The 12,433-nt window shown below is 55.7% G+C and overlaps 1 protein-coding gene and 1 long non-coding RNA gene across 3 annotated transcripts in view; one reads left to right on the top strand and one right to left on the bottom strand.

The window, feature by feature from the left end:
- The window catches only part of PIK3R2 (phosphoinositide-3-kinase regulatory subunit 2), a 36,223-nt gene that overhangs the window by 7,439 nt on the left and 16,351 nt on the right, over positions 1–12,433 (top strand). For both annotated transcript variants that reach the window (XM_005279012.5, XM_005279013.5), the window contains exon 2: positions 9,678–10,425. In XM_005279012.5, the coding sequence (XP_005279069.2) occupies positions 10,086–10,425 (340 nt within the window). In that variant the 5' untranslated portion in view covers positions 9,678–10,085. The remainder of the gene's footprint in view (positions 1–9,677; positions 10,426–12,433) is intronic.
- Positions 5,256–9,544, bottom strand: LOC135977454 (uncharacterized). The gene is made up of 2 exons (XR_010594949.1): positions 9,390–9,544; positions 5,256–9,285 (listed from the first exon to the last, which is right to left on the bottom strand). It is a non-coding gene; the product is annotated as an uncharacterized LOC135977454 (long non-coding RNA).

Raw genomic sequence — 12,433 nt, 5'->3', positions numbered from 1 at the left:
CTGTGGTGTCAGCCCCACCCCTCAGGCTGGACAGGAAGCAGCAGTGGCAGTCTGGGCTGGAGCTCAGTGTGGAGCGAGTTCGGCCCCTTTCCTGGCCTGCCGCCTCCAGGATGGGATCACCCCACTAGCCTCCCCAGCAGAAGCAGGGATGCCCAGGTCAGCCTCCCTGCTATGGGACAAACACAGCAGTGCGGTGGAGGCTCGCTGGCCATGCATGTCTCTTGAAATGCAAATATTCGACCAGGACATTGCCAGGAATTAAAAAAACAAACGAACCCCAAAACTGTGCAATTTTTGCAGGGCCTCACCTTTGGGGCCCTTGTGCTGGGGCACGGAGTGGCTACTCATGTGTTCCCGGCTGGCCGTGTGTTCCCCAGGAGAAGCCTGGTGGTGATGGAGACACAGTGCATGTGTTCAGAACGGGCTCCCACCTCCAAGTCAGTGGGGGATTCTAGGGACTATGGGTTTTGGGGGGGGCTGAGCTAACCCCAAATCCCCCAGAGAAAACAATCACTATCTTTACACAATATTAAAGCACCTCCGTGCTGAGGGTGTGCCCCTGGGACAGGTGTGTGCATGGCCCCTATCCTTGGCTGACTGCCCTGCTCTGGCACTTCGCTCCCAAGCGTTGGAGCTGCTGGTTCCCTCCATATATCTATTTGGGATTTGGCGCATAAACCCCATCCCCAGCACAAATTCTGTCATTTGCTTTCCATTGGGCGCCAAGGTTTCCTGATCTGTGGTTGCCGCTGCGCGCACAGTTAAGCTGCTTGCCTGGATTTGTGGCGGGATATAAAACAACTGTTTCCCCTGCAGAAGACAGGCGCAGACACCGGAGATATAGGCTTGTTTTACCTGGCCCCACCTGCACAAACGGCTGGGTTGGCTGAGCCAAGAGAGCAGGCGGGTAAGGGGGTTGCTTTAGCCCATGTCTGAATTCAGTTGAGCTTTACTCTTGTGCATTTGAGCAAATGCATTATTGTCGGAGGCTCTGTGGAGGGGAGGCAGTGTAGAACGTGGTCTCTCTCCGAGTGTGTGTGTGTGAGGGGCACCTAGATAGAGCGCCACTGTGGAAGAGCAGACACCCAGGCTGAAGGGAAGATGTCAGAGTAAGCCATCTGGTTAATGGCACCCCCACACCTTACCCTCATGGAGCCGTGGGATCCTGTGTCCGGAGAGACTCCTTGCACCACTGGTGGTGTTTGCCTCCTTGGGTCCCCTTCGAAAACCAAACGAGCACCTTTATCCCTTCCCCATCCCGTCGTTTCCTGACTCAAGCGTAGAGGCCACAAGAATGCAAGGTGCTTTGTTGCGTCTAAAGCTTTGTGCTGGGATTCCTGGAGATGTGGTAGGTGCTTAGCAAGAGAGGCGCTAACCCCAGTGCGCCTGTTCTCCATTCTGCTCCAGGGTTCTCTGCTGGGACTTGCCCTCCATGGCAGAGGAGAAACTGGCACATTCCTTGGCAGCTTGCGCCCTTCCCGGCATGCAGCGGCTGCACGGCGCTGCTCAGACCCCTGTTGCTGGGGCACTTGCCACCGCTTTGCTGAGTCCCTGGGCTGTCCCCCACCCTATCAGGCAGAGTTCAGAGGGGCGAGGGGCAGAAAGCTGAATTTAATCCTCTCCTCCTTTATGTTGTGGAGTATGAAGTAATCTTTTCCTGGCTGGAGCGGACTGAGTTCTGGAAGTGAGGGCTCTGTTGCGAGTTCCGCTCGGCGGCTGCCGTGCCAGGACAGCGTGAACTCTGTGTGCCCTTGCCTGGGCGGCAGTAGTGTGGTTTGAGATCTGCCTTCCCTTCCACCAGACCAGCGGCTTGCTCACGTTCAACGTGTTCTTCTGGCATCCAGATTCTGGGATCCGAAACCGGGCAGAGCTTTGGCAGTTCTCAGTAGCGCTGTGAAGCAGGTCCCATCCTACTCTTTCTAGCTTTGGATTTCTTGCAAAGTGGGGCAGTTTGTAACTGTTTGAATGCTGTAGCCTGCTCAGTCGGAGAGGAAGGAGGGTGCCGTGGTTAGGGCTCATGCCCTAGGACATGGGAGACCGGGGTTCCAGCTCCTGCTCTTCCCCAGACGCCCTGTTTGACTAAGCCTCTCTGAGCAATGGGGATAACGACACTGATAAATACCTTGAAGATTGTGAGGTGCTCAGATGCTGCCCTAATGGGAGTCAGGTGGGGACAGCGGCTTTCCACCCTCCCAGCGCCTCGCGGGGCTCAGAGGAGGATTTCACTCTGGTGTATTCAAGTTGCACTTGTATTGCAGTAGCACTGTAGGGGCCTCGTTGGGCCAGGTGCTGTTCAGACACATAGTACGGGATGGTCCTGCCCACAGAGCTCACGGTCAGTCCGTGCAGATTACGACCTGCTGCTCACTTCACAAAGCGGCTGTGGGCCCAGTGCCTGTGCGGGGAAGCAGTCTATTCGCTCTGTTTCACAGGGGCAGCCAAAGTTACAGGATTACTGCAGGCTTTGCTGTGCAGAGGCCTTGAATCAAGCCGCAGGCAGATATTCTGTGTGCTGTTTAACTCCTCTGTGTGTGTGAGAGCCACCCCTGGCCAGAGGGGAATAGGGACTGCAGGCACTTTGAGAGGTGGAGGGAAAAGTTCACTGCATCTTCCAGTGAAATGCTGCTGTGCAGCTCCGTACCCTGCACCCCGGGGACTCACAAGGGCTCTCCCTCTGCCTGCCCCGGGGAGCTGCTCTTCCCCTTCTGCCAAGGGTGGAAACACTGGTGTGTCACAGAGCGGCTGTGCTATTGCACTGGTCTGGCCTCTTGTGCTTAAAATGCAGTCCTGGAAATGGCCTGCTGCATGGTGTGCCGGCGGCCGGGGTGTTAACCTGGCACCCAAAGGAAGTGCTGCCTCCATGCAGTGGGTTGTCCCCTCCCACACCACCTGCATGCACCATCTCCCGGGTTGCAGGTTTGGAGCCAAAGCTCTGGCAGGACTTGGAGCCCAGATCCAAACAATCAGGGGAGCCTTGCAGTAAGGCCAGTCTGCGTGGCTCCGTCACCACCAGCGCCCAGGCTGACGGCAGTGAGGGCGTCCCCACCATTTTGCGCTCAGGACATGCCCGTAGAGGTGGGGTATAACATGTGGCCCGTGAGGCCAGAGCTGAGGAGACCTTAGGAGAGGTCTCATTAGAGGCTTAGGAGAGCCAGCCGCTGCTGGGGCATGCTGTCCTACCACTATGCCCATGCCAAGGAGCCAGTGATGGGAATTCTACCCAGGAGGGCAAACCCAGAGTGTGACAATCTGTGGTTTGATTGGCTTAGAGGGCCAGCCTCACCCCATCGGAAGGCCCCCTCATTTGGAAAAGGACCGCTCCTTTGTAATGAAATGGTGTGTGGTGAATTGCCCTGTAGCCCCATGTCTTGGGGGGGCTGTGGTTGCCGCCCCATGGCTCCGTGTCTCGGGGGTTTACCAGGTTGCCATGGGAGGGGTCACAGTGGGGAGAGAAATGGGAGGTGCCAGCAGCATCCCTTGGGTGGAACTGACATCCCAGAGGAAGGACTTGCCGTTCTGGCATTAACCCGGCCTAGCTGCTCTTAGGATGAGGCTGGATGTGGGCTGTGGTGGAAACCTCGTTTGGGTTCCTGGGACAGACGTGGTTGCTGCTGGCCGGTGAGGCCAGCTATAGATGCAGAGTGTGTCTTTTGCATGACTTTTGGCTGTTGGTGAACCTTGAGCCTGCAGTCACAGAACTCAACAGCTAGGGAAGAACCGTCTCCTTCTAGGACCTGCCCCTGGGCGATGGCATGGCTGGGGTTTGCATGGAACATCATGGGCCCCTTGAGGGGCATCAGACTAAGGCAGAGCTTTGGGGGTGTGAAATCCTGGACTGTGCCATGCAGACTGGGAAAGGGCCTCGGGGCCAGACATTAAGGGAGGGAACGAGAGGACTCGAGGGTTCCGGACCCTCGGCTCTGCACCAGCTACGTAAGAATTCGCCCAGGTTCCCACGTGGGGGAGAGTTGGAGGCTTTGACGGGGGCAGTCTCCTCCCCACAGCTGCACGTGGTGTGATGCGGGGGGCTTATCGCTGCGGAGGGTAGCAGTTTGTCAGCCTGGTTCAGGTTTTGAGTCTAACAGAACCTGCAAGTACCCAGCTCCTGGCTGAGAGGAGCCTTCCCTTTGCTTAGCAAGAGGAGGGTGCAGATCGCTGCCAGACACGTGAACTCATGGTTACAGACATTCTCCCCCCTCACCTCGTTTGCAGTCTCTTTCGTGGCCCGTCACCTTGCTGTTTCCTACCCACCGTGTCTCCTTGTGGGTCAGGTCCCTGTCTGGTTCATAACCTGGTGGCCCCCACAGGTCTGACGCTGCAAAGTGGGGAGGGCCATAGAGAAGGTAGAAATGGGGTCTCTGAGCTGCATGCCCAGACTGCGGGATGGCTCCTGGAGCTCCCTCCCCGGCACGTGACGGTGGAGCGCTCCAGGTAATATCATGCACGTGGGAGAACAGAGGTTCTGTGACGTTCTGCAAGAGATTCGTGCTGTGGAGATTCTGCTGCGTCTTGTTCTTGGGCCTGTGGAAGCTGTTTAACCTCTGTCTAGCTGTCCCCGTCTGTGACCCACACACGTGCAGAGGGGTGCTCCAAGGCTTCAAGCCCATTCCCTCGGGGTTAGCACAAAAGCACCGGCAGCTCTCAGTGCGGCTTGCACCAGAGTCCAGAGGAATGTTGTTCAGGGTTTGAGATTTCCTGGGTCCTGGTGAACGTAACACAGAGCTGTCTTGTCCGTGTGCCGACATGGAGCCTGTGGGTGTGAGTAATGGAGAAATTCTTTCTCCCGGGGTTCCCAAAGCCGCCCCGTCTGTGTCAGGAGAGCGCTTGGATTTGGGCAGAGGGCAGATGCCGTTCTGGGGCTGGAGTGGAGTTCACTGCTTTTGAGAGCAAAGGGAAAGTGGGGTGTGGTGCTTGGAAAAAGGTGTCTGTAAACACCCCCCAGCCCCAGTGATGCCAGATACTCGGGGTGCCCTTGCGGCTGCAGGATGGTGAGTGAGATACCCTGTTGGGCTCAGAGGCTGAATTGACTTGGGGAATGTCAAGGTTCCTTCCCCACTCTGAACTTTAGGGTACAGATGTGGGGACCTGCATGAAAACTTCTAAGCTTCTCTACCAGCTTAGATCTGGTTTTGCTGCCACCACTCCCAAGTGCTAACTCCCTTCCCTGGGTAGCCTTGAGAGACTCCTCCACCAATTCCCTGGTGAACACTGATCCAAAACCCCTTGGATCTTAAAACAAGGAAAAATCAATCAGGTTCTTAAAAAGAAGGCTTTTAATTAAAGAAAGAAAGGTAAAAATCATCTCTGTAAAATCAGGATGGAAAATAACTTTACAGGGTAATCAAATTCAAAGAGTCCAGAGGAACCCCCTCTAGCCTTAGGTTCAAAGTTACAGCAAACAGAGGTAAACCCTCTAGCAAAAGGTACATTTACAAGTGGAGAAAACAAAGATAAACCTAACACGCCTTGCTTGGCTGTTACTTACAAATTTGAAATATGAGAGACTTGTTCAGAAAGATTTGGAGAGTATGGATTGATGTCTGGTCCCTCTTAGTCCCAAGAGCGAACAACCTCCAAAACAAAGAGCACAAACAAAAGCCTTCCCCCCACCAAGATTTGAAAGTATCTTGTCCCCTTGTTGGTCGTTTGGGTCAGGTGTCAGCCAGGTTACCTAAGCTTCTTAACCCTTTACAGGTAAAAGGATTTTGGTGTCTCTGGCCAGGAGGATTTTATAGTATTGTACACAGGAGGGCTGTTACCCTTCCCTTTATAGTTATGACAGGGAAGCTGGAGGCAGCTGGTGTCTGGACAAGTCCCATGTGAGTGAGCACAGAACCCTGAAGGGGAAATGGTAAGGGGTGGACGTGGGACTGGGGCCCATCAGTCTGACCAGCTCCTGGGATCGAAATCCTGACCCTGAGCGGGACTCTAGTGGGTCCAGAATGAGTTTCCTGCTTTCACCAGGAGCTTGATAACTGACAGACCCTTTGATGTTACCATGTCTTTCGTTGCGTGTCCCTTTGTACTAACCTGGCCCAGCTGGGGGGCAATGGCCAGCCCCAAACAGACCCATCTCTCTCGGTCAGTAGCAGCTCTGCAAAAACACATGGCTTCCTCGCAGGGCAAATTTAAAAAAATCTGTGAATTTCTAATTATGGGAAGGAGCCTCCTAGTGCCTCCATCTCAGCAGCATTTGTTTAGTCCTAAAAATAGCCCTGGCTTTTGCTAGCTGGGTTGGTGCTGGGGGCTAATCAGATGCTTGCTGTAGAACGGGCTAGTTCCTGTGACCTTCAGAAGTGCTGCTCCGAATGCTGTCAGCCTGACTCCATGGAGACGGGGATGTCCATGTGCCATCCGAGTGCACCTCGCACAGTCTCCGCTGCGCCTGTAGTACAGCAGCACCCAGAGGTTCAGGCAGCGTCGGGGCTGTGTTGTGCTGGGCGCTGTGCGAAGGGAGAATGGGGTGTGGAGGTGCATGTATAAGAGATGGTTCCTGCCCGGAACGTCCTGGGCCAGCACCGTAGCCATTCTGCACACCCTCCATGGCAGGCCTCCAAGCTTCTGCGTGTCTCCTGTCTGCAAAGAGAACTTGGCAGAACCCAGGGTCGGAGGGCCAGTGAAATCTGGCAGGAACTGGCCTCCGTGCAGATGGTTGGGGGCTGGAGGAGCTAACTAAGAACAACAGCGAAGGGAACAGAAACCAGAAGCGTGTGAACACCGCTGAGGGGAAGGTGCTGTTCGGGGCGGTGTGTGAGCTGTGTGGGGCAGTTGTTGTCCCTGTGTTTGCTGAGTGCCCGGCACACTGCGGCCTCACCTGGCTGTGCCCTCTGGGCACTGCAGCGGCACAAATGTGATGACAATCGATGGGAAGTTTAGAATGGACACCGAGTCCTGCATGGGAGCTGGGCCAAGTCATGTCCCGTGGGGAGGCAGGGAGGCAGGGAGCCCTGTCACTGCTCAAGGCGGCCCTAGGAATGGAGGGAGCCTGCACTACCAGGAGGGAGGGATGGGTCCTGATAGGAGTCCTCCCTCTCCAGGTTAGCTACTTCAAAAGGTAGAAACCTCAGCAGCCCTATGTGAGTGCCAGCCCTATGTGAGTGCCAGGCCCTTCCCCAGGACAGCAGCTGGGGGCCAAAGCTACCTTGTGGAGCATGGTGATTAAAGGGCCAAATGTCCTTCAGCTGTGTGGACGCTGCTGGCTGCAGCCCATGAGCCCTGCCACAGCATATCTGGTATCCAGGGCAAACCTTGGCAGCTGACATATGCCAACAGGCTGCAGGTGGCTGGGTCCAGGCTGCTTCTCCATCCCCTTTGCATCCTGAGAGCATGTGGGTCCTGGAGGCTTTGTTCTAACACCTTACTATCGATCGCTTAAAGCCAATTTAGTTAATGTGTGCAAGCCCCAGCATGGACCCACGGACGCCTCTTTTAATTAATTAATGGAGATATCCCATCTCCTAGAACTGGAAGGGACCTTGAAAGGTCATCAAGTCCAGCCCCCTGCCTTCACTAGCAGGACCAAGTACTGATTTTGCCCCAGATCCCCAAGTGGCCCCCTCAAGGATTGAACTCACAACCCTGGGTTTAGCAGGCCAATGCTCAAACCACTGAGCTATCCCTCCCCCCCTCTTTGAAGCTGGTTAGCTCCATTTAGCTTGTGCCAGGAAATGTCTTGTCCCACGTACTGGGTAGCTGCTCCTCTGCCCCCTCCCAGCTGGAGCACACCCCCTTTGTGGTGGGATCCCACGATTCTGCCAGGCTCCCCCGGGCCCTGGGCTGCAGTCCCCCATGATCGCTGGCTGAGACCCGCCAGGAGCAGTGCCAGTGGTTCATATGCTGACCAAGAACAGCAGTCCTTCGCTAGAACCAGAGCATTTTGAAGCCACCAGACTGGACATGGAGCTGTTGCCTGTCTCTAAGCAGGCCCCCCTTCCTTGCCTGAGAGGGGCTTTTAACCCTTTAGGGTTCTTCTGTGCGCCAGGCTTCCTGCTTTGGCAAAAACAGCCTTGTCAGAGGTAGGGTCCTGGATGCTAACGGCTTCCCCATTGTCTTTCAGTTGGGTGCTGAGGGCTGCTTATCTAGATCTGTCGTGTTGCTTTCCTGTTTGCTCTTTCCTGTTAACTTAGCTCAATAGAGGGGCCATACTAACACCCCCACCCCCCAGTTATACAGCACTGTAACTTTACCTCTTTGCCCAGGTTGTGTGCATGCAGATAAGCCGACCTGCTCCTGGGGGCGGCTGCAAGAGGGAGATGAAGCTATTGTCAGATGGCTTCTGGCATGGACCTCTCAAAAGCAGCTTGAGTAGCTAATAAGAATGGCATCCGGACTTCCCAAAGACGTTGAAGACTCGAGGAATTCCGGTTTGATCTGCTCTCGGTAGCTGCCGACATCCTAGTGCCACTGTAGTTTTTGATTCAGCTGCGTGCCGTGCAGAAATGCTGCATCTTACCCCGAGCTCAGCTGAGCCCAATGGGAAGCTTGGGCACTTCAGAGTGCTGTATGGGGGGGGGGGGCATGCCAGAGTGTTTCATTGGACTCCAATTATTGACATCCTTCTCTCCAAATTAAAATGCTGTTAAAAAGTTTGTTCCTTTTGGCTGCTTTCTGGGTCAGGCAGGGCCCCACGTTCTCCTGCTCTTTGTATTTTTGAATCACTTAAAGGCAACTGGTGGCTCTAAAATTCGAGTAGAGTTGAGGGCGTTAACGATTCATTTCTTCCTAACTCCCTCCCCCTCTCACCTCCCTCTGTCCAAGAAAAATCCCTCCCCCAGCACCATGTCGCAGGCACTCGCCTGCACTAGGCATCCAGCAGCAGAAGCGATTTTGCTTCAACCTAATCTTTGAACCTCTTCTGTGTGGCAGCTGCAAGGCATCCAATGAGCCTGTAGACTCCAGGTGCAGAGACTTCGGCCATGTCTACGCTCTGGGCCCTGCTGCTGGGCTGGTGTAGCACCCTAGCGTAGAGACGTGACAGTGACGAAAGGGATTTTTGCATCATTGGTGGTGATCCACCTCTCCAGGTGGTCGATGGAAGAATGTTTCTGTTGACACAGCCCTGGCTACACTGGGGGTTAGGTTTGCTGTCGCTGTGCCGATGGAACTTTTCTGTGTAGGCCACAGGCCTTCGTGGTGGTGATCTCCAGAGATTTCTCAGCGCGCAGGAAAACAGACATTTGTGAAACTTATTCAGTTTAACACAAAAAGGAAATTGGTGTCAGGTTCTGCTCCGGGTGGCTTGGAGGGCTCCTTTATCTGTTTGTAACTGTTGCTGTGTACAAGACCCTGCAAACAGGAAAACAATTAATTACTTTCCGCAAAGTGCTGTCAAAGAGAGCAAACGGCAGACATGCAAACAAGGCTCTGTGATCTCTTTATCTTGCAGTTACCTTGGGTGTTGTAAGTCCCAGGCAGCAGGGTGATCTTGCAGTGAGCTGGGGTTTCTCTCATGCTTTTGCAGTTTATGGATCAAGTCAGTCCCATGTTCTGATGTTCCTGTGCTTGGGATCCAGGTGTCAATAAGGGACTGACTTGATTGCCTAGTGGGTGGAGTTTGTTTTACTGAAGTGATTAGCATGGTGGGAGACAGCCCTTTGGATGTTGGCGTTTTGACAGGAAGGGCCGTGCACTGGGCGTTTGGCCATGAAGTAACAGACCCTCTTTCTTCCCTTTTCCAGGCTCTGGGAAGAGAGAAGCGGCAGCACACACCATGCTTTGCTGGAAACGCACCGTCCCCTCGCCCCGCGGACCCTGAGACACCTGCCCCCTCCTAGGACTGCGGAGCCCTGAGCTGCCCCCTTTCTTTGCTGCATGCCCAGTCACGAGTGCTGGATTATGTTCGTCGCATTCTCCCTCTGCTCCATAATTTGGTTGAATCGTGGCTTCAAGTTAAGGAAAAGGGGCTGCACTTCAGCGTGCGGGAGCTTGAGCGTGTGCGGGGCCATCCTCACCAGGCTTCGCTCGACCTGGCTCGTGCAAAGATGGTAAACGCACAAAGAATGGTGCAGGGCTAGAGCAGCGCCTGAGCCTGCGCCCGACGTCCCGAGCAGCTGGCCCGGCTTCAGCCACCCTGTGCAGCAGAGAAGATGGGCAGCACCGAGGGCTTTCAGTACCGTGCGCTCTACCAGTACTGCAAAGAGCGCAACGAGGACATCGACCTGCTCCCCGGGGACATCCTGGTGGTGAGCAAAGGGGCCTTACAGGCCCTGGGCTTCAAGGATGGAGACGAGCAGACGCCCAACCAGATCGGGTGGATCCCGGGCGTCAATGAGCGCACCAAGCAGAAAGGGGATTTCCCTGGCACCTATGTGGAGTACATCGGGCCCGTGAAGATCTCCCTCCCTTCCCACAGACCCAGGGTGCAGAGACCCCTGCCAGCGACTCCTGGGGCCAGCACCTCCCGCATGCAGGAGGCGCTGGAGCAAGGTAAGCCCTGCCCTGCACTGCAGGGTCTCACTAAGGTGAAGCTATAAGGAAGTAACAGCTTCTCTGCCTCCTCCTGGCCTGTGAAGGCTCCTCCTCTCCAGTGGGGTTGAGAGCAGCAGGCAGGGGGGTCAGGACTCCTGGGTTCCAATCCCAGCTGTAGGTCCTCATGTGCTCAACCCCCTTCCCCGCCCCGCTTAGCAAACTGAGGCTGTGCCTTCCAGGGCTGCTGAAGGTTAATCCGCTTGTGCGGGAGGTGTTGATAGTGCAGATTCAGGTCTGGGGAGGTGCGGGCTGGGCCCCCGCCTGCCACTGTTGCTCAGCTGGGTTTTCACTCTCACAGCACAGGCTGGGGGGGCATCCTGTGAGCCCTTTCCCTCACCCCATGGCTTCTAATCCCAGAAGGCGGAGGGATGCAGGCATCCAAGGGGGGCTGTGTCAGATGCAAGTCCTGGGATGGATTTCCATCCGGGTGAAGCGCCCTCCATCCCAGTGCTGCTGTGCCTGCATCCCGTGCCAGCCGCAGGAGCCGTCATGTGCACCCTGGCTCAAGTTTGTGCAGGTGCTAAAAAGCCTCTCTGGCCAGGCTGTCCCGAGTGCGCTGCCCAGCCAGTCGTGAACCATGGCCACCGTGGTTTTCAGCTGGGTTTGAACTTGGTCAGCCACAAAGTGCCCCAGCCACAAAGTGCGGTGCAGCCAGCCAGCCCCCGGAGCCCCTTGGCAGCATGTCATGTGCCCCGCGCAGTGCTGTGTCTGTGTGAGAGGAGCCTGCACGCTAGGACTGTGAGGGCACGCTTGGGGCGTGGGTACGTTGCGCATGCCCTGGCATGCAGGGCTGTATGTCCTGACCATGCTGCTCTGTGTCTAGCCAAGAGCAGGGAAGGATGTTTTTCTGTTCATCTCTGCTCGGCACTGGCAAGCCCCCAGCTGAGCACGGCGTCCAGTTCTGGGCACCGCACGTTAGGAAAGATGTGGACAAATTGGAGAGAGTCTGGAGGAAAATGAAAAAAGGTTTAGGAAACCTGACCTATGAGGAAGGGGTAAAAACCTGAGGCATGTCCAGTGTAGAGAATAGAAAATCTGGGGGGCCTTGGTAAGTTTCCCCCTGTGCTCTAACAGGGAGGGGATCAGTTGTTCTCCCTGTCCACTGGAGGTAGGACTAGAAGCAATGGGTTTGATCTGCAGCCAGGGAGGTTTAGGTCAGATGTTAAGAAAACTTTTGCCAGGGAGCTCAGCTCCGGACCAGGTTCCCAGGGGGGTTGTGGAATCCCCCCTCACTGTAGGTTTAAGAACAGGCTGGACAAACACCTACCAGGGAAGGTCTCTGGGCTCCGTGCAGGTCCTGTCCAGCCTGACATTGCTACAATTCTGGGATTCTCTCTCCACTTAGCTTTGGGTTTGGAGGCCGGGAGGAATCTCTGTTCTGGGCTAAGAGCCTTCCTGTCCGGTTGGGTTTCTCTTGCTCGTACCCTGGCAGAGTGAGAGATTCAGGCTTTCCCCTCATGGCCTGTCCCGCCTACCTCTCCTCCCGTGGCTGTTGTGGGGATGCCCCGGGCACTGCTCCCGGCTGCATGCCTGGCGGCCCTGCTGACGCATAGGACGGGCTCTGGGGAAGACCAGAGCAGTCATTGTCTGAAAAAGCATTTCTTCAAATCAGAGCGACTTGCTTGTGTGTCTGGTGCTGGGCCCCTCCTCCAGCAAGTGCTGTGCTGCATCGGATGCTGGGCAGCTGTGAGGGCTGGGCGCTTTCCCCCAGGCGTGTCTCGCTGGCGGGTGGGTCCTGGGCCCTGAACACCTGTGACCCGCTCTGCCTCTCTGGGGAGAAGTTGGCCAGGGCGAGGGACAACAGGGTCCCAGATGGTTCTGTGATACAAGTACCCAATAACTGCCTGGAAAGCCCAAATCTGTGGTTTGTGTGTAAATCTTAACCTTTCTCGTGTGTCAAAAAAAATACTGGCTTGGGGCATGGGGGGGAGGTGGGGTCTGGCGGGGGCGGAGGAGAACAGAGAAG

This window comes from Chrysemys picta, chromosome 25 (assembly GCF_011386835.1).
Source record: "Chrysemys picta bellii isolate R12L10 chromosome 25, ASM1138683v2, whole genome shotgun sequence".
Classification (NCBI taxonomy): Eukaryota; Metazoa; Chordata; order Testudines; family Emydidae; genus Chrysemys; species Chrysemys picta.
The sequence above is the reverse complement of the archived record's forward strand: the minus strand, read 5'-3'. Positions and strand labels throughout refer to the sequence as shown.